The following is a 22,180-nucleotide window of genomic DNA, read 5'->3' as shown; positions in this document are numbered from 1 at the left end:
AAAAGACAATTTGTTCTTTACAATGGAAGTTAATGCGGTTAAAGGTTTTCTTTATATCATCTTATTTTGTGTTCAAGTAAATAATAAAAACTATCACTTTAACTACACTCAAAGTAAAACAATTAGTAATTTGTTTCAACAAATCGTGAGCTCCTATATATAATGTCCTCGTAATTAAGCAAATTTTGAGCGTAAAAAAACTATGGTTGTAGTTTTAATACATGCACAAGAGGTCACCCAGTCTCTTACGACGCCGGTTAAATTGTTAAACACACCAGAAAGCAATAATAACGGAAAAGAAAAAAAAACTCCCACCTGAGTCATTTTCTACGGCCAGGTGTTCACAAAGAGCACAGACCTTGAAATTTAACCCACTGCTTTCGCACTAACGCAACAAAGGCATTCGTAAGCCGATGACGAACACTAGTGATGCAGTCTTCAGTGTATTGTCAACATCTTGCAAGTAGTGAAGCTGTGAAGCTCTTCTCGCGCTCTGCCTGTGATTCTCTCATTGGTCGCTGAACTGTCAGCAGCTCGAGCCGCGATATGAGCCACTCACCCGGAGGACAGTTCACTCACGGCTCTAGTGATGCTCACACATATAAACTTGCTATGTTTTACTCGTCTGCCAGCGCCGCGTCCGATAACATTTGACTGAGGTTGCTTTTACGCGCTTGTAAAGCAGGATAAACTTTATGGACTTTTAAGTTTCTACACGATAAACAAAAAATTAACAAAGAAAACGCAACGATGGACGCCTCAAAAGTGGTTTTATTGGCTTCAGCGTTTGGCTTCGTGTTTTCTCCGGTAAGTGTTTGTTTTGGTATTTTAAATAGCTCTGTGTTTGATTGCGGTCGATGAGGTAATGTGGATGTTTGCATGTATTTAATCCATTTAGTGGGAATGACACGCAATTTGTGTAAAGATATAATATTATTTACCTCATATCTTTAGTAAAACCAGCAATTCTTACTAGAAAGCCACTAAAAAGTTGGATGCTGATTCAACAGACCGAAAGCAGAAGTGCGCGCGCATGGCACGGTCCATCGAAGAAGCGTTTTTTACTTTATAAAGGCATAATTTGGGCTAAGGAAGTCATTAATGATGTTTCGAACACCTGATATACAGGCGTAGTTTTCTTTTCTTTTTTTTTTTTTAAATATAACGCATGCATGTTGCCTGTTTAACCATGCAGATGCGCGCGCCCTATACCAGAGAGCAAGGAATTTTATCATTGCTAGCAATTGAAGTCATTTAAACATGTTTACTCATGTTGTAATTTTAATGTCTCACCCTGCATGTTTTACTGAACATATCTATCTATCTATCTATCTATCTATCTATCTATCTATCTATCTATCTATCTATCTATCTATCTATCTATCTATCTATCTATCTATCTATCTATCTATCTATCTATCTATCTATCTATCTACCTACCTGTCTGTCTGTCTGTCTGTCTGTCTGTCTGTCTGTCTGGTGTTATTACAAAGTGTTTAATAATTGTATTTTAGTAAAATATGAATTGACTATTAAATTATTAATAAGACACGTTTGTAAATTGTAAACAACTGATTGTGTATAATTGGTATAACATCACAATAGAATAATTCACACTGCAAAGTCAAATTTATGTAATAGAGAATTTCTTTGATCTTTTTTACAAAAAATTCTTACTGTATAATTTTTGTACACTTCTGGGTCGGTACACATGGCAGTTGCAACCAGAATATTAGCTTGGCATAAATCATACACTTCAGCATTCACAAAAGCCTCTTATCTGCACTTTTAACACTCTTCACCCTCTTGAATCAGTGATAAAGGCATCCGTGGTCTACCACTCTCACCATCGTTGGATGCCACCAGCTGAATGAAAAGACATTTTTTGGCACTGACATAAGCTAAAAGCATCCTTTACAAGACATTCCTGCTGCTATTTATTTTAGCAGAAATGGGAGCTGATGTCAGCTTACATGTTGGAGGATGTTTCACAGTGGAGAAAAGCAGCACACTTGATGAAGAGCAGCTGGTTGCAGTGCCGATGTGTTTATTGTTAAATGCATTTGTTTCAGTTGAAGCACATTATCAGTGTGAAAACGAGCCAGTGGTGAAGGCTATATAAAGGCCAGGGTGGTACCGACCCACTCTGATTGGTCCAAATGGTCCAGAGGGAATCCTACATCAAAACATTTAAAGAATAAGCAGAGGTAATAAAATCCTGGTGGATGAGGGTTGTTCTTCCAGTTGCAGTAAATGGAAGAGCTGTCAATCTGAGTGATCCATCCAATCCAAAACAATCCTTGGTTGGACTTCAACCAGTGCACAAATTACACATTGGGGGAATGCATAAGACATAAGCGTTACATTTTGAACCAATTTAATGACATTTCATTTATTTATTAAAATACACAAGTTGAGTCTAATTTTTATTTTTGGCTTTGTGTAAAACACCTTTAAATCTTACCTATTTTAAATCTTACCTATTTTCACCTATTGTATGTTGTCTTATGGACACATGTGGTGTCTATCTGTAGGCTAGATCTGTCAATTTCAGACCACTGTCTGAATATTTTTTTTAAGGCACAATAATGCATCAATAATATGAATCATTATGGGGTGGTCAAATTCATATTTATATAAACTTTTCTTTTTTTATTATTTATGAAACAGATCAGTGCAAACTATTTTTTATTCTTTTAAGTACAGACTGCCTCCCGCACAAACGTTTTAACATCCTTCAAGGGGGTTCAGGCATTAATTAGGGGGCCAAACCCCCTACCCTGCTACAAACTATACAATCTCACTCTACCTGAGATCCCGTTTCTACTAGTTGAACTTCCAGAACTTCTGAAATGAAACTGAAAAACACTGCATCATCATCATGATGTGAACAGATATTAGATTTTATTTTATTTTTTCATTCATTTTCTTTTTAGCTTAGTCTCTAATCTGGGGTCACAACAACAGTATAAACCGCGAACTTATCCAGCATGTTTTACAATGCGGATGCCCTTTTTAGCTGCAACCCATCACTTGGAAACATCCATACACACTCATTTACACTCATACATGGACAATTGACCTATAGCACATGTCTTTGGACTTGTGGGGGAAACCGGAGCACCCAGAGGAAACCCACGCCAACATGGGTAGGCCTAGGCTCAAACCAGCAACTGTGCTGCCTGATTTTATTTATTTAAGGTTTTAGTTTTTTAAGGACAAATACAATAAACATTAAATAACTGAAATGACAGCCATAATCTATAGGAATGATTTTATGAATTACTTAAATAAAAACTACAAGTGGTACACAATGTTTTAAAACATGATGACAAGTTTGTTGATTTATCAATCAAGAATTGTCAAACATGATTATTGGCTTTTTAAAAATTATAAAAAATTGCATTGTATTTTCAAAAATCTACCACAGAATGAAAAAAAAATTACACCTTAACTGAGAGAACAGTCTGAGCAAATGATGCTTTGCAATAAAACTTTACAGTTTCCAATAAAAGCTGCTCTGGTAGATCTACCGCTTTCCAGCAATCACTTTTTAAAAATTGCAGAAAGGCATAGTGCCTGTTCATTTTAAACATTTAAGCACACGCTTTACTACAAAATGGCCAAAGCTAAACATCTTGTATTTACTTAGTATCTGCAATGACGATATCTTTTTGCTTTCCATCTCAAAATGTCAAAGCTACAGTTTAAGTCAGAATTATTAGCCCCCCTTTGAATTTTTTTCTTTTTTAAATATTTCCCAAATAATGTTTAACAGAGCAAGGAAATTTTCACAGAATGTCTGATAATATTTTTTCTTGTGGAGAAAGTCTTATTTGTTTTATATCGGCCAGAATATAAGCAGTTTTTAAGTTTTTAAACACCATTTTAAAGTCTATATTATTAGCCCCTTTACTGTCATCATGGAAAAGATAAAATACATCAGTCATTAGAAATGAGTCAATAAAACTATTATGTTTAGAAATGTGTTGAAAAAATCTGCTCTTTGTTAAACAGAAATTGGACAAAAAATAAACAGTGAGTCTAATAATTCAAGCAGGCTTATAATTCTGACTTCAACTGTTTATTTTAGAGAGATTCAACCAGATAATGAGGTTTCAGTAGTCACAAATTCTTTGCATTTTTTTCATCTCATATATTTTAAAATGGTTTGGAGTTTCAGCATGACACTGAATCATTAGAAATATGTGTCACAATGCCCTTACACAAAAAATAACCATGTTTTTTTGGGATTAATTAAAACTTCTCTTAGGGAGCAGCTGAGAGGCAATTTAACTATGTATTCACTCTATATACTAAAAGTATATTCCCTTTTATGGTATCAGTTCCAAACTTGGAATCGATTATTGATTCTTAACATCTCAGCATCAATTATATTTTAACATTTTGTAACACCATTTTAGATTATGGATAGACAACTGACATAATTTCAACTTCCTGTTCTTATCATCTGTTTTGCAAATAATATGTTTTAGTTATATATATAGTTGTTGCGCTGTCCTTATGTGGATGGTGGCTGCCACTGCCTTCTTTACTAATTGACTTTAATCTAAGGTCAACAAGCTTTAGACAGAGCTTGTTTTCAAACTGATATAATCTTGACACTCAGCTCCATGCAGGATAAATGAATGTGAACTTCACTCCACTCACTCTGAATTCAAATGAGGGAAACTTTTAAAGACAAGAAATTAATCATTAAAGGTACACGTGAAACAGTTTAATAGATAAGCATGTGTTCAAGATTAGGAAATAAGCAAGTAAATTAGCTGCATTTCTAGTTTGTAATTACAGATAAACACTTTGATTACATTAGCTGACACCTTTAATTGTTTTTTTTTTACATTTGCCACACAGCCTGAAGCTGCCTGCTTGTTTTATTCTTGCAGGACAGTCTGTGAGGTGAAGTGTAAGCTAAACAAATTCTCACCTTACTCAAAGAATTTGACCCTGCTTACAGAATATATTATGTACAATTGAGGATTAAAGATTATTTTCAAACACTTCATATTTAAAAGAACTCGTTATAACATAATTAGATATAAGTACAACCACTTATTATTACGTTCAAATGCATTTGCTCAGCTTTGTCAAGAAAAACAGCTTTTAGGGAACAAATGAGGAGCCTCACAGCTGGAGTTGTGAATGCATCACGATAATGAGGTTTTGTTGTGGCACTCAACAGTCCTGATCCAAAACTGTGCCTTCAGTGCAAGACTTCTTGTTTATTGCAAAAGAAGGGAACGTTGTTATTCCTTTGTGTTTTTCTGCATTGCATCTTGGAACTGTTTTGATATAATCAAACAAACTGGATTTATATTTTGATAACAGTGTTTTCTTTAGTATTTACTTCACCTAAAAGTTGAGTTGCTTTTTTTTTTTTTGGATTTGAATTTAGTCATTTCTTCACACTTAAAAACAAATGCTTAAGGCAGCCGACTGTGTGCATGGATAAAGTTTTCCAGACAGATTATAAGAGCTACTCCCACTCTCTGAAGAGCTAGTGCTTTAAGTCGAGCGAAAGTAGCTTATTTGTCTTTTTTCTTCTGACTGTAGTATTAGTGCACTCCCACTCTCAAGAACACTCCTACCTAACCCATAATGCACCTATCTGGTGTCTCTGTCCACCGTTCTTCCTCATGGAGAATAGATATGACACGGCTATTGCTTGAGCACCATGACAACGTCCTTCATCTGTGTTCTGCATAAATGGCAGTATTTATAGCACAGTTCAGGAGTGAAATACAAAAACTCTGCGGTTTTCACCTTTTTGAAGTTCTGTCTTTCACTGGTTGTTCTGTGACTGTCTGTTTATCAGTCTAAGTATCCAATCATCCCTTCATTCCTTAGTCTATTCGTCCATCTGTTCATTTATCCACTAATCATTCCACTTGTCCAACTGTCAGTTCACTCATCCATCTGTTTTTCTTTCTATTCATCTATCCAGTTAGTCAATTCATCCATGCATTAGTTGGTTTGTTTGTCAATTCATCCATTCATTAATTGGCTCATTTGTCCGTCAACCCATTCATCAGTTAGTTTATTTATTTATTTATTTATTTATTTATTTATTTATTTATTTATTTATTCATTCATCCATTTGTTAGCTCCTTCATTCTTCCATCAATCTGTCCTTCCATTTGTTGGTTCATTTGTCCAACCATCCATCATTGTTCCATTTGTCTGTCGGTTCACTCATCTCTCGATCCATTCTTCCATCCTTCCATCTATTAGTTGGTTTATTCGTCTGAACGTTAGTTGGTTCATTCGTCCATCCATCCATCCATCCATCCATCCATCCATCCATCCATCCATCCATCCATCCATCCATCCATCCATCCATCCATCCATCCATTAGTTGGTTTATTCATCCATCAATTCATCCATCCATTGGTTAGTTTATTCGTCTATCAATCCATCCACCTGTCCCTTCACTCACTTGTCAATCCTTCAATTAATTTTTTAAATTCATATGTTCTTCCATTCATGTATCAATCCATCCATCTGTTTGTTTGTCCATTTATCCACTCATTCTTTTTTTCATTCATCTGTATGCCCGTCAGTCCATCTATTTGTTAGTTTTTGTCATCCATCCACCCCCCCATCCATTAGTTGGTTCATTCGTCCATCAATCCATCCATTTGTCCATTCATCCATTTGTTTTTTTATCCAACCATATGGCCTTCCATCAACCATCCACCATTTCTTTTTTTCATCCTTATGCATTCCATCCATCCATCCATCCATCCATCCATCCATCCTTCCATCCATCCATCCATCCATCCATCCATCCATCCATCCAATGATCCATCCATCCATCCATCCATCCATCCATCCATCCATCCATCCATCTATCCATCCACCTACCCATCCACCTATCCATCCACCCATTTATTTTTTTATTTATCTGTATGCCTGTCAAATTATTCATTTGTTAGTTTATTAATTTTTCCATCCGTTAATTGGTTCATTCATTCATCGATTCATCCATTTGTCCATTCACTCACTCGTCCATCCATCCATTTGTTTTTTTATCCAGCCTTATGTCCTACCATCAACCATTCACCATTTCTTTTTTTTCCATATGCACGTCATATCATGTATTCATTAGTTTTTCTGTCTGTCCATCTGTCCATTCCTCAGTTGGTTCATTCACCCATCCATTCATCCATCCATCCATTAGTTGGTTCATTGGTTTCATCAATCCATCAATCTGTCCATTTACTCATTCTTCAATCCAACCATTTGTTTTTTCATTTATTTGTTTGGCTTTCCATCCATCCATATATCCATCCATCAGTTTGTTTGCCCATCCATTTGTCCATCCGTCCATTAGTTTTTTATTCTTCCATCAATTCATCCATCCATTAGTTAGTTTATTTGTCCTCCTGTCCCTTCACTCACTTGTCGATCCATCCATTTGTTTTTTTCATTCATCTCTATGTTCTTCCAATCATCTTTCAATCCATCTCTTTGCTTGTCCATCTCTCCACTCATCCGTTTTTTCAATCATCTGTATGCCTGTAAAACTATCTAACTATATTTGTTAGTTTGTTCATCCATCCATCAATCCATCCATCCATCCATCCATCCATCCATCCATCCATCCATCCATCCATCCATCCATCCATCCATCCATCCATCCATCCATCCATTCATCCATCCATCCATCCATCCATCCATCCATCCATCCATCCATCCATCCATCCATGTATTTGTTTATCAGTCTGTTCATCCATCAATCCATCCATTTATCCATCCACTCACTCGTCCATTTATTCATTCGTTCTTATTTGCTGGTTGCTTATTTGTCTTGTCTCTGTGTTTTGTTGATGTTTCTCCAGTGTCTATAAAGGTTGTGTTAGTGTGAAGTCATTTAAACAGCTGCTGGAAACTCCCCCCTACAGTAATGTCATGCTTCAGCCATACACACCAGTTTTATAATAACAAAACCTGACATGTTTTTATTATGTAGTGGTCGAGGGTCCTCAGTGTTATGGAGCAGCTTAAAAATCCCCAAAACGTTCTCTTATCTAAATTCTTGCTGTGACACAGAGCAGATGTGCATGCAGGAAGTTTATGGCTGTCTCTGGGGTGGTCATTTATGACTCTTTTATGCATAGTCTGTTGAGTGATGAACTTGGGGTTTTTACTTACATCTGTAGTGTGAGTGTGCAACAGATGAATTTCCTGTTTATTCAGGTTTTATATGCTCTTGCTCTTCTCTCCTTCGCTCATAAATAGTACAGTTCCGACCTTCTTCGCGGCAGCAATATGTTAGCGGTTAGCAGACTACATAACAAGTCTTCAATCACTTTGAATACCTGCAAAGAATCCTGCATGTTAAACGCTAGCAGCACTTGTGTGAGGTCAACATCTAACTAAGGGAACTCATGCAGAGAGTGTCCGGAATCAGGAAATGGCGGTGTTAGAGGTCGGCTTTTGATTTTTTTAAAGTGATTGCGCTGTGAGCACTTATGGCATGTGCTGATGTGTATTTTATTCACTGATGGAGGCATTACTGCTGTACCATTGTTCACTTTTCAGTCTCATTTGGATTTTTGGCTTCATTTGTGAGTTACTGTATAGTGATGTGAGATCGCTGTAGTCAGAAACATTTCAGTAAACAATAAAAAAGAAATCAAATGTTGTTTTAGATTACTGAAGGGAAGATAAAATGTAAAAAATTGTTATGTGTAATAACAACGGAATGACAAGGAGAAAGTACTGAACTACTGAAATGTATTTAATACATATAAAAGGCTTTTTTTTTGGTGATGGCAGCTTAAAGACACCTCTCATATGGAGAATGAAGTCACATGTATGTATCTGGTGTGATTCTTTTTTTTTAAATATTGTGTAAAAATATTGATGGTTTAGTGGGTTTTGTCAATCAAATCTGATCTTTAATTTGTATTGGATTCAAGTCAGGTAATAGTCTGGGCCAATCCACAGCTTGATTTTCATTTTCTAAAAGCCTTTTAAAGCTTCCTTGGCTGTGTTTTGGATCATTGGCTTGCTGAAATGTCCACCCTGGTTTCATCTTCATTACCCTGCTAATGTAGATGTTGGACTGAACAGCTAATATTCATTTAAACGGAGGAAGGGCAGAGAGTTGCTGTACAACTACTGCGAGATTTCAGCTGCTGTCTGGGCTTTCACTGCCTTTCTACACCTCCCTTTCTTCACCTGTTTAATACTCTGTATTCCCTGTGTTATTTCATTTTATTGCACAACTCAAATTGTAAATTAATTAAGATTTTTTTCTTTTATATATGTGAATTGCTTTGGTTGTTACAACATCTGGTGAAGGCAACAGCACCTTTAGTAATATGTTTTCTGAGAAAAATAGTCACATGTTTAATACTTATTTCCTCCACTGTATACATATTAATTTGATTAAAATAATTATTGATTAAAATACAATAACTATAAAAATAACTGCTTACTATTTTAGCATCTTAATTTGATTTATTCCAGTGATTTAAAATTGAAACCACATGGTCCTTATGAAGTAATTTTAATGTGCTGATTTGGATATCAAGAAATGTATTATTATTATTATTATTATTATTATTATTACTATTATTATTATTATTATTATTATTATTATTATTATTATTACTGAAAACATGTGTGCTGCTTCATTTTTGTTTGTGGAAAACATACATCACCAAAAGTAATATATTATAACAATATATTAGTATAACAAAAGTAAGATGTGAAGAATGTAAACTTTCCACTGTTCATCTTTAGAAGGATCAACATTTACATATGTATATTGAATACATAGAATTTAATCAAATTTAATACAATCATATGAAAGATTTTGAATTAGAATTTAGTTCAATTATTAATTAATTACATTCTGAATCAATACCTAGGCCTAATTAGGCAATATTAAATGTAATAATAATAATAATAAAAAACCTAAATGGAACCTTCCAGAGTATGAAAAATATCCTTTGGTTTTAGAAAGCAAAAGCAAGGAAGCAGATTTGAGGAATCAATTGTACCTGTGAAAACGTGGAAGATCAAACCACACTGTAAAAAAAAAAAAAAAAAAACAAATCTGTAAAAAAAAAAAAAAAACGGTCAAAAGTCAGGCAGCATGGCGTCCGAATATTTTTTTAAATTACAGAAAATTAACTATTTCACAGAATTACAAGCAAAAACTGTAAAAATACAGAACATACTTTATGGTCAATATTAATTAAATTACAGTTTATTACTTTTGATAATTTGCATTTTAAGTGAATAAATGGGAAAAAACGGGTAATTACCACCATTTTACTAATTATTACTGCAAATAACAGATTATTGTCGCATTTTACAAATTCATTCATTCATTTTCTTTTCAGCGTAGTCCCTTTTATAATCCGGGGTCGCCACAGTGGAATGAACCACCAACTTATCCAGCACATGTTTTACGCAGAGGATGCCCTTCCAACTGCAACCCATCTCTGGGAAACACCCACACTCATACACTACAGACAATTTAGCTTACCCAAATTACCGGTACCGCATGTGTTTGGACTGAGGGAGAAACCAGAGCACCCGGTGGAAACCCACGCAAACGTGGGGAGAACATGCAAACTTAACACAAAAACGCCAACTGACCCAGCCGAGGCTTCCTGCTCTGAGGCAACAGCACTACCTACTGCGTCACTGCATCACCCATTTTACAAATTATCACTGTAAAATAATATTTTTATTGTAAATATACAGATGTATTAATGTGAATTTGAAGATTATTACTGTGAGTATCCAGGTTATTAATGCAATTATACAAGTTAATTAATGTGATTATAATCATTATTACTGTAATTATGCAGGTTATTACTGTAATTATACACATTAATTAATGTAATTATACAGATGTATAATTAAATGTATGTCTAACATACATTTAAATCATATTTAAATGAAACATTTAAATCAATATTTTAAAGAATGATTAAAAAAGCTTATGTACAAATAATGGCTGTTGTCATAAAACACTTTAAATATAACTATAAACTATAATATAGTTTAACAATTTTTCTTTAGGGTATGTAGATTAAGCTAAAACAATTTGCTTGAAAAAATATAAAATTGTTATATATCTAATTTATTGTATATATATATATATATATATATATATATATATATATATATATATATATATATATATATATATATATATATATATATATATATATATATAATTTTTTTTTTTTTTTCAAATAACACATTTGGTCATTGTTTAACAACAAAAACAAGGTTGGTGTCATGTGAGGATGCCTGGAAAACAAAGTTGAGGAATAGCAGTTTATTAAGACAATCGTCTTGAAATTAAAGGTTGTAACAGGAACAAACAGGTGCAAACAAATAAGCCCAGGCATAAACGCAGCAAAAAAAATAACAAAGTAATGGGGTCAAATGCATCGTAATGCTCACTAAACAGTTTAAGACTCAGCGACGAGACAAATACTCAGGTATACGAGGCGCACGCTGGGAGATGTAGGTTGTTAAAGTAGCGTGCGTTTGTGTTGTTTTCCGCAGCAACTAGATCACTGGTGATTGTAACAATTAGCATAGAAAGATTGTTAGAGTAGTAAATTAAATATTTTATAGTTTACAGTGCATGCATTATATGCAGCAAACAATAGGCTTTTATTTGACATTATTAACCTCACGTCGATCTTCATATGATTACTATCTTCACTAAAAACAATTTGACTGAATTTTTGTTTCCATATTTTTACAGGAATAATTTGTAAATATTAATGTAAAATTACGTGCTACTCTCTGAAAATGCAGAACAGTTCTTTTAAAAAACAGAAAAATAACTAGTACCAAAATACAAGCAATAACTATAAATTTAATGTTAGAATGTTTTTTATTACAGAACATATTTGTAAAAAAAAAACGATTTTTTTCCAGAGCACATTTGTCATATTATCTGAGAAAACAAAGGAAAAAGGAAAATCAATTAATAAGGTACTACTGCCTTGATTTCTGATGTCAGTATATAAAAAGTATATAAAAAAGCATGTCCGTGTGGGCAGAAGTTTTTAACCTTGATGATTAAATCGAAGGAATGAATGAATACTGGATGAATAAGGAATCAAAATGAATGTTCCTTTAGTTCCTTTAGCTTTTGAAAATATAACAGTTACCTTAGTTGTCTAGACAACTGAAAATATTTCCTGTAAATGTTCAAAAATAAACAATTAGACAAAACACTTTTCAAACCGTCTGGATTTACAGGTGCACTCAGTAGTTTTTTGTTTTTACATTTTTTACTTTCTCTTCATCAAAAAAGTAAAAATAAAGTGTATCATGATGTATTTCTAAACAAGTATATAAAGATAATTATAAAGCACATTTTGAACAGATAATTGTATGCCACCAAAGATGACAAAATCACCTTAGAAATGATAAAAATACTACATAAGAGACTGTCCTTTTTCTTTAAAGACAGCAAAATTACATGACATGCCAGCTGTCCAACTGCACTTTAGCTTGTAAGGTAATGAAACAAAAATGGATGTCCTGAATGATGTCACCTGATACTTCTGTTCTCCTTAACTGCACTCACAGAAATAAAAAAGAAACAGCTCACTGGTTGCACATTACTTTTGCCAAAGACTATTAAAGTATTCCCAAATGATTTTGTAGTATTGCAGTATGCCATGGCTTGTATGTCCTAAGCGCAGTGATAAACTCGGTTGTAAATGAATGCATAAAACTGTTTTTAAATACCCATGACCACCCATTTGGGTGTCATAAGACCTGTGTGTTCTGGAGCTCAACAGAAGTGAAACATCAATCTAGCAATCCTGTTTTAATGTAAACCCTCTTTCTAGATTGGGACATAAATCATGTTACGTTCATCACAATCAAGATGAAAACATTCAGGATCAGCACTTTTTATATTCCACATAAAATTAATTTACATTAATCTGACATTTATAGTGGCGATTAACTTATAATAATGTATATTAACTTAGTTAATGTTAGCTCAAGCAAAGTTTCTTTAAGGCAAGTAATTTTATTGGCGTCAATCTTTGAAATGCCTCTCGGGCAGTATCCTGGGGCATTCTGTTTAAATGGGGAAACATCAAGTTCTCCAAAACTACTTGCCAAGCTTATGATTACATTACATATTACAAATAACTAATGAAATTAAACTACAACTGTCTATTTAGTTTCATTTCTAAATGTTTATATCACACAAAATCTGCAGAAACTCACATCTGTCCGAGCTCCTTCCCCCGAAGAATTGTCATTTAAAGCAATCGCTGATTGGCTCCTGTACTAGAAGGTGTGCTTTATTCACCATAAAGTGATCGCTGATTGGCTCCTGTACTAGAAGGTGGGCTTTATTCATTATATAGTGATCGCTGATTGGCTTCTGTACTAAAAGGCGGGACTTCATGCACCATTTTGACAGTTACACTTTTCCCATTCAAAAGTGTAGTCTTTGAAACAAGTGAGCTATCACTAATGCTACAGTCTAATTTCCCCAAGACAGAGGCTGTGCTACTTAAACAATTGTGTTTAAATATTTGTACAAATCCATTTTTATCTTCTTGACATTAAAGGCCCTATCATACTCTCGGCGCAATTCAGTGCAAGGCCAGACTTAGATGTTATTTGCTATTTTCAGCTCGACCAAAGTTTCATTTTGATGTTTTGCACCATGCTGTTTAAATAGCAAATGAATTTGCACTCATATGTGGGCTCATAGGCATTCTGGTCTAATAAAGGAAGCGTTTTGAGGCGTATGGCGGACTCATGGTTATTTTGAGGAACTGAAATAGACTGCGCAATAGACCAGCTGAGAGGAGGTCTAAAGTCCAGCGTAGAGCGTGTTAGTTGTGCGCCTCCCTTACAAATTACTTATTACACAGAGGATGCACAGCATTACGCAATTATCTTTACAAATAAAATAGATTTAAAGAATTAAAAATATAAAAAAATGGTTATTTTCTACATAAATATAACAACCTCTGCCTCCATGCCTTCTTTATCTCAGGGCGCTTTTTCAGTTTATTCATGGCAATTTGCTTTTGTACAATGCTATTATTAGTAGTAGATTTATTATATGCATATTTATTTTTGTTTTATTAAAAACAAGCTTAGATTTGCTCACCTGTCAAATTTAGGAGCATATGGGGCAACTTCGTTATTGTTAGTCATTTATTCGTTGGAAATTATTATTCATTTATTTGCTGGAAATTAGAAATGAATTAAGAAATAGTTTTAAAACAAATCTTTGTGCTTAACAAACTAAATGAATTATCAAAATCAGTTTTATTGCCAAGTGTGCTTCACACGCACAAGGAATTTGTTTTGGCTACAGAAGCTGCCAGTGTACATAAAGTGACAAGTGATAACAAAAAATAAATATGAAAAAAAGATGATAAGCATCAAACTGAGATGCAGTTAGTCAAAAAATCTGGATGTTGAATTGTATGTACAGATTTGTTATAAATATACAAGTTACACGGTGCTGTGTACTAATGCGAATGGCGAAAGTATTGCAATGTATACTGATATAAAGTGCTGTGTACAATTGCGTATGAATTGCGTATAAAGTATTGCACATGTTTATTGCACAGTAGGGGAATATTTACCTGTTGGTTGATGGCCTAAGGAAAGAAACTTTTCCTGTATCTGGCTGTTTTTGTGCTTGGTGCTCTTTAGCGCCGACCAGACAGTAATAGTTTGAACAGGAAGTGTGCTGGGTGCGAGGCGTCCAGAGTGATTTTTGCCCCTCTACTCACTCTGGAAGAGTACTGTTCTTCAAGTGTAGGAACGGTAGTGCCAGTGATTCGTTCATCAGTCCGGACTATTCGCTGTAGTCTACGGAGGTCGGTTTTGGCAGCTGAGCCGAACCAGACGGTGATTGAAGTGCAGAGGATGGATTGGATGACAGTAGAACTGTACGAGCAGCTCCTGTAGCAGGTTAAACTTCCTCAGCTGATGAAGGAATTACAGTCTTTGCTGGGTTTTCTTCACAATAGAGTCGATGTGAATGTCCCACTTCAGATTCTGAGAGATGGTGGTGCTTAGGAACCTGAATGACTCTACTGCAGCCACAGTGCTGTTCATGATGGTGAGTGGGGGTAGTGCAGGGGGGTTTTACCTGAAGTTTATCCTGAATTATGTAAACTAAAGAATGTCTGTGCGTACAGCATGTTTCCTCATCCATGAAAGAGAGTGAAAGTAAATAATGCGGAGAATGAGAAATAATTCTCTCATTCCCGTGCTGCAGATGGTCTGTTTAACTGCTTTCTCGCTAGTGAAGCTTTCAGTTTTTACACTTACAAAGTTCGCCATGTAAAAAGCAAATGTGCTATCGCAAGGGAACTGTAAAATGCAGTCATTATTTTTGTTTTGTGTGCTCACGAAAGTATTCTTGTAGCTGGATAATTTTCTAATTGAATCACTGAAGGCATACGCACCTATAAAAAAATATGGTCACACTTTACAATAAGGTTCATTAGTTAATGTTAATTAATGCATTTACTAACATGAACAAACAATGAACAATACATTTACTACTGTATTTATTAATGTTAATAAATGTTAGTTAATGAAAATACAGTTGTTCATTGTTAGTTCATGTTAACTCATGGTGCATTAACTAATGTTAACAAGCATGGACGTAAATGTTAATAATGCATTAGTAAATGTTTAATTATGATTAATAAATGCTGTACAAGTGTTGTTCATGATTAGTTCATGTTAGTAAATGCATTAACTAATGAACCCTACTGTAAAGTGTTACCAAAAATATTTATCCTCATTAACTGAGTAACTGATGTTGTTAACTGGCACTGAGACACAGTTCTATTCATGTTTATACTAAATGTTTGTTGGTTATTTTTAGTCTGATCTCACAAGGTAACAACTATTTTACGTTTTATCAGTTTAGTGGCTAATTTGTATGAATTTGTAAGAGTTTAGTCGTATGAAAATGTACAATTTTAAAAAGGAGGCATGTCACCCAACTCCACCCCTAAACTCAACCGTCATTGGGTGATAAGCAAAGTATTTTAAATCACACAAATGAGATTGCAGCCATTCAAATAAATTAGCTACTAAATAAAAAATGACTAATTGCTGTGAGATTTTGTTGTTAATTCACTGTCAAGTTTTGAGGTAATCTGTCTACTAGTGCTATAGGTTTAAGTGTCACATAAAATAGTATTCAGCCTCATACAGGTAACATTTAACGCTTGTATAAAATCCATAATCAGTACCTGAGGGTTCACTGTCATAGTGGGCAGAGTTCATGCTGTTTTTCCAGTTATGATGTTGCAGTAAATGAAAGCTTTGCATTTCTCTGTTGTGGATGGTTAGGACAAAAACTCCATTTAAAATGGAACGATACCTTTATCACATTTCGCCGCACCACATCACATTAGTGGCACATAATTTGACCATTTTTGTAGCATAAACATCATCAAACTTAATCTCTATGCCGCTGAAACATTAAGATGTTTGAGTTACAGTGCTTGTGCAATTGATACTCATCTGCCATGGGCTCAAATTTGTTTGAGGAGGGGGGCTAAAGAATCAATTACACTTATCACATGTAAGTTGTAAAATTTTTATTACCCTATACTAGAAGGTTGTAAGGAACATCTGCTTGCCAATGTGCTGCTTGTTACTTCCTCACTATGTGCAGAATGTGCAGAGCTGCTGTCTGCATTTACACACTGTTATCTGGCTCAGCACCGAGCCGTGCAGGTTCATCCCAGAGGTCAGCAGATGTTCTGATAAGTCATCTGAGGCACAGGACTTCATTATTCAGCTCAGCTGTGTGCGTATCAGCGCTGCATGCTGTGTTTAGTGGTATTAGTTGCGGATTTGAGTCGGATCAAAGCATGCACAGACCTGCTGTCGTATTATTTGATACCGACAGACTAAACAGTTAATATGTTAGGGATAACGAGAATCTAGCTGGCTATTCTTGAAAAATAAACTGATTGGGACTTTGAATGAGTTTTTTTTTGGAATGTGTGATATCTTGCTTATTTACATCCATTTTTCAAATTTGTATGACAAATTTGCTATAAAATTTGAATTTATATTGAATTGGGTTAAGAAAGAAACTAAAGTGATGAAGACGTGAAGATTCTCGATTCGATTACATGAAGAATACTTAACATCTGTGAAAACTTTGCTTTCGAATTTTTTTTTTTTTACAGAGGAAAAAGTTTTATAGATTATTCAATTGTTGTTCACACTAAAATAAAAATGGCTCTTAAAATTGCTTCATGTGTTATATGAAACTCAAAATGATTCTTCGGTTGCATTGCTGCAATTGGTTGCATATATATTTTAAAGTGCAGAATTACACATTTGAGAATGATGAACAATAAACCACTTTAATTGCTTAACCTAATGTAACTGGCTAAAATATTGGTAACCTTTACAATAACGTTGTGTTAATGTTAGTTAATGCATATACTAAGATGAACAAACCATGAACAATACATTTACTAGAGTATTTGCTCATGTTAGTTGACATTAGTTCATGAAAATACAGTTGTTTAGTGTTAGTTCATGTTAATTCATGGGGCATTAACTTATGTTAACAAGCATGAATTTGGATTTTGATAAGCCATTAAGGGCCCTATCATACACCCGGTGCAATGTGGCGCAAGGTGCGGCGCAATAGTCTTTTGCTACTTTCAGCTCGGCGCAAGGGTCATTTTGAAGTGTTGTGCCACAATGTTTAAATAGCAAATGCATTTGTGCTCATTTGTGCGCCCATAGGCGTTCTGGTCTAAAAAAGCAGGCGTGTTTTGGCACGTTGCTATTTTGAGAAACTGTAAATAGTCTGTTCTTTAGACCAGAACAAAGTCCGTCTCTTGTCTGGTGCAAAGTGCGCCTTGCTTACATATATAGGATAGAAATATAAATTATTAAAATATTACAAAACATATTAATTTCTAGCCTACATGAATTTAAAAACCACTGCCTTCATACTTTTTTCATCTTGGGAGGCTTTTTCAGTTCATTCAATTTGCTTTTGTATAATGTTATTATTATTAGCAGTATTATTTATTATATCCATATTTATATTTGTTTTATTAAAAACAAGCTTAGATTTGTCCACCTGTCAGGTTTTAGACCATATGGGGCAGAGCAAGTGTATTTGGAAATAACTCAGTATTTTGACCACACTTTGTTATTATTGTTCATTTATTCGTTTGCTGGAAATTAGAACTGAATTTAGATATAGTATTGAAACAAATCTTTGCGCTTAACAAACAAAATTAATTATTTATAGAATAATTGATGTCTGTGCGTAAAGGTTTCCCTGTCCACGAGAGCAAAAGTGAAAGTGAACTTTATGTCATGTTAATAGCAAATACACATTTGGCGCGACGCAGCTGGCTTCTAAAGGTAATGAGAGATGAGACTCTGATTGGTTTATTCTCAAAACACACCTATAACTCATTAAGAAAATAAACTCAACCCTTTTAGACCATGCGCCACAGCGCAAAGCAGACTTTTCCGTCCTTAAATTAGCAAAAATGCGTTCTGACACGCCCTGAAAGCGTTTGCGCCCTGCGTTTTGCGCTCTGTGCATGGACTGTCAAAATAGAGCCCTATATTTTAAACTACGTTGATTAAATGCACTACAAGTATTGTTTATACTTAGTTCATGTTAAAGTACATTACCTTATGAAACCTTATGGTAAAGTGACTAAAATATTTACTAATGTTTAATTTTATTCATCAAAAATCATGTTCAATAAATTTAAAGTCATGAAACTTTTTCAGTTTAACAACTATTCAACACTTTAACTAAATGGGTAAATAAAATAAAGAAAAATACATCACATGAGTTGTCCTCTTCTTCAGTTTGTGGTTAAATTAGATAATTTTCTTTCTTTAGAGTCTGGAAAAACTGACTTGTGACTTGTGTCAGATGTCCAAAGATTTCATTTTATTTAATGTAGCCCTGAGGCATTTAATATTTATTCACAAGTTCTTTCGTTTATTTGTATTTTTAGAAATATGATAGCATCAATGTAGAAGCAAGTATTTAAGATCTAGTTGGCTTTTGAACAAGAGTTTGTTTTAAAAGTTATATTCAATTAGTATAATAATCTGATACAACCGTGTAACCCTGTTTTTTTTTTCTGGTGATCTTCTCATTTGGTGTGTAAATGGCAATCTCTATATACAGTAGCTGATGTTTTTCATTGCCAAGGTCTTGGCTTGAGTCATCATATGGCCATTGTTTTGCAGACAGGCTCTCAACCTCCTGTCTCTTTCTCTCAAATACCACGGAAAAGGCTGACATTAAATGAATGGATCAATACCAACCATAAAGAATTGTTGTGAACTATATACTCTTTTACTCAAGCCAAAAGAGGTATTGACTGCTGAGACACCTTCACAGACCTTTCAATGACTAGCTCCTTTGGTGTTACTGGATGTCTGGCTTTTCTGTTTGAAAAGCATTTTAAACATACTCAAAGTGGTTTTCTGGTCTCCAAGGATGGTCTTGTTGGATGTTTTAGATGATTTTGGAGTTCTGAAACCTGTTTGGCAACCAACTAAACTACATTCTAAAAATGCTGGATCATTTCAATGCAAATGTGGGTCAAATATGGACATACCTTATTGGATTCTTCCAGTGTTTTTTCTTTTCCTTCTACTATTTTGAGAGATTAAACATCTTTAAAATATCATGAAACTTGGCACACACACCAAAATTGGCCAAAACTTTAATTTAATATGAGTTTTATAAATAGGCAAAATGGCTCAATATTATCACCTAGACACATTCAATGAAATAACCACATTTTATGTTGATACACAATGTACAGAAATCTCATAGAATGTTTGATTGCATACAAAATATTATGGCAAAATCCAGCAGTTCTTTAAAAATGTCTCTGCAAAATATATGTTGTTTTTGCCATTTTATCCTCTTAGAGATTTTATAAGATCAACACCAAATAAGGTCAGTCTAAGGCATTTGTTTTACAAAATGACAAAGGTTTTGAGATTTCATTGAGGAATGTATCACCGGACATATTTTGATTCTGTTTTGCTATTTGCTAAACAGCATGTTATTGCTCAACCATGCGATGTTACACTCCACATCTCCAGTGTGTAACATCCATTTGGATGATGCAACATCAGCCACAGGACAATGACGGTAGTGTGCTCACCACACACCAGCTATTGGTGGAGTGGACAGACAGTGATAGAGGCATTTTAGTGCATGGGGGTAATTGGTAGTCCATGATATGTAAGGTTTTTTCGAGAAGTGCCATGGAATTTTTAAAGACCACAGAGTCAGAACCTCGGTTTAACATGTCATCCTAAAGGTGGCGCTCACTGACAGTATAGTTTAAGACAGCGCCCACTGACAGTTTAGTGTCCCCTTTACTTTACTGGGACATTAGGAGTCACACTGACTACAGGTAGAGTGCCCCCTGCTGGCCTCACTAACACCAATTCCAACAGCAACCTAGTTTTTCCATGTGGTCTCCTATCCTGGTACTGAACAGTCTCATCCCTGCTTAGCTTCAGTGAGTAATCAGTCTTGGTCTGGAGGGTGATTTGACTGTAACACATTTTAGAACATCCTAAATGTCTTTGCACATCTAAAATGTTGCACTTGAAATGTCTGCAGTTTTTGTTTTAAGGGGGAGGCACCATAGAGTACAGGGAGCATGTGGAATAAAGAATGTTTTTATTGGGAATGGCAGAGGAACACATCACCTAAACATTTTATTTAATTTAAATTTTATTTGGATCAGTAATTTAAAGATGATTTGGGACAAAAACTAGGGTGAGTCACATAATACCAGCATAATCTTAGTTACCTCAGATAGTCACAGCATGCAATTTGTTCTCCTTGCAGATGAAATGTCAAAGCCACGAAGAGTTGTCAAAATGTACATCTTGTACATTCCCACATATATACAGTTAAATATGGCTTACTGTCTGAGAGCTCTCCAGCTCTGAGGCTTTTCATCTTGGCATTAGACCTGCACGATTCTGGCTAAAATGAGAATCGCGTTTTTTTTTTTTTTGCCTAAAATAAAATTAAGATTTTCTCACAATTCTGTAGATATAAAATAAGGGTTAATATATGTGGGCTGTTATTATTGTTATTGTCAAACATGTGGTAAACAGTAATAGGCTTTGTGTAGCTGTACTGTTGGTAAAAATGCTAAATTTTGTATAGACTTGGAATGGTGGGTTTTGGATACTTTTTGGGCTGGAATCAGTCAGCTACATCTGGCTGTGTGCGCTTTCGGTTTCCTTTTCACTGCTAAGAGCGCTTCACTTCCAGTGCGGCTCCCAAATGATCACTCTGTGCCACAAACTGAATGTTATTTACAACTTCATTATCTGTTATTCACAGCATGTGCAGGTTCTGTTCACTAAAGTAGACTTCATTCAGTGGTGGGCGCGCCTCCCTGTGTTAACAGCTTACGGTCAGCTCAAGTCACGTGTGATTTTGCGGTCGCAAATACATTACATGAAGACAGAAATTACATTTTTGAGGTGTATTGTATCTTATAAATACAGCATGTGACTCTTTAAACACCATTTGGAGTTTTCCACGTTGCTGAACAACATATGTAAAACAATGTGAGGACTTGTACAATTGACAGAATTGTAGAAATGCTGGATTAAGATCATCTAAGGCAGGGGTCTCAAACTCAATTTACCTGGGGGCCGCAGGAGGCAAAGTCTGGGTGAGGCTGGGCCGCATAAGGGATTTCACAAAAAAAAAAGTCCTCAAATGTCATTATTAACAGTTTTAATTATTTCTTCTGAACATGAAGTGTACTGAACATTAATAGAACATTGAGTGAAGATTATGAACAGTTCTTCTGAACATGGCATCTTTTGCCTACTCCTTGCTGCCAGAGACTTGACAGCGCTTCTTCTCACAAATCTGAACCACATTTGGTTTTAGAGCGGAAGCAGTTGAGACCCTCAGTATGGCTTGAAGATGATCATCATTAAGTCTAGACCTGTACTTTGACTTATTGAAGTTCAAGGTGGAGAATAACTTCTCACACAAATATGTGCTCCCAAAAAGGCACATGGTCCGCTTAAACCCCACTCCAGTCACATCAGTCTGTACCAGTCTGTATCTACCTATAATATATATAAG

The 22,180-nt window shown here is 34.9% G+C and overlaps 1 protein-coding gene across 4 annotated transcripts in view; it reads left to right on the top strand.

The window, feature by feature from the left end:
- Positions 1 to 501: 501 nt before the first annotated feature.
- Positions 502 to 22,180, top strand: part of vipr1b (vasoactive intestinal peptide receptor 1b) — a 104,889-nt gene continuing 83,210 nt past the window's right edge. For 3 of the 4 annotated variants that reach the window (XM_073940350.1, XM_073940349.1, XM_073940351.1), the window contains exon 1: positions 502 to 807. In XM_073940350.1, the coding sequence (XP_073796451.1) occupies positions 751 to 807 (57 nt within the window). In that variant the 5' untranslated portion in view covers positions 502 to 750. 4 annotated transcript variants of the gene reach the window in all.

Source organism: Danio rerio, chromosome 24, assembly GCF_049306965.1.
Source record: "Danio rerio strain Tuebingen ecotype United States chromosome 24, GRCz12tu, whole genome shotgun sequence".
Classification (NCBI taxonomy): Eukaryota; Metazoa; Chordata; class Actinopteri; order Cypriniformes; family Danionidae; genus Danio; species Danio rerio.
This window is presented reverse-complemented; position numbering and strand designations above follow the sequence as displayed.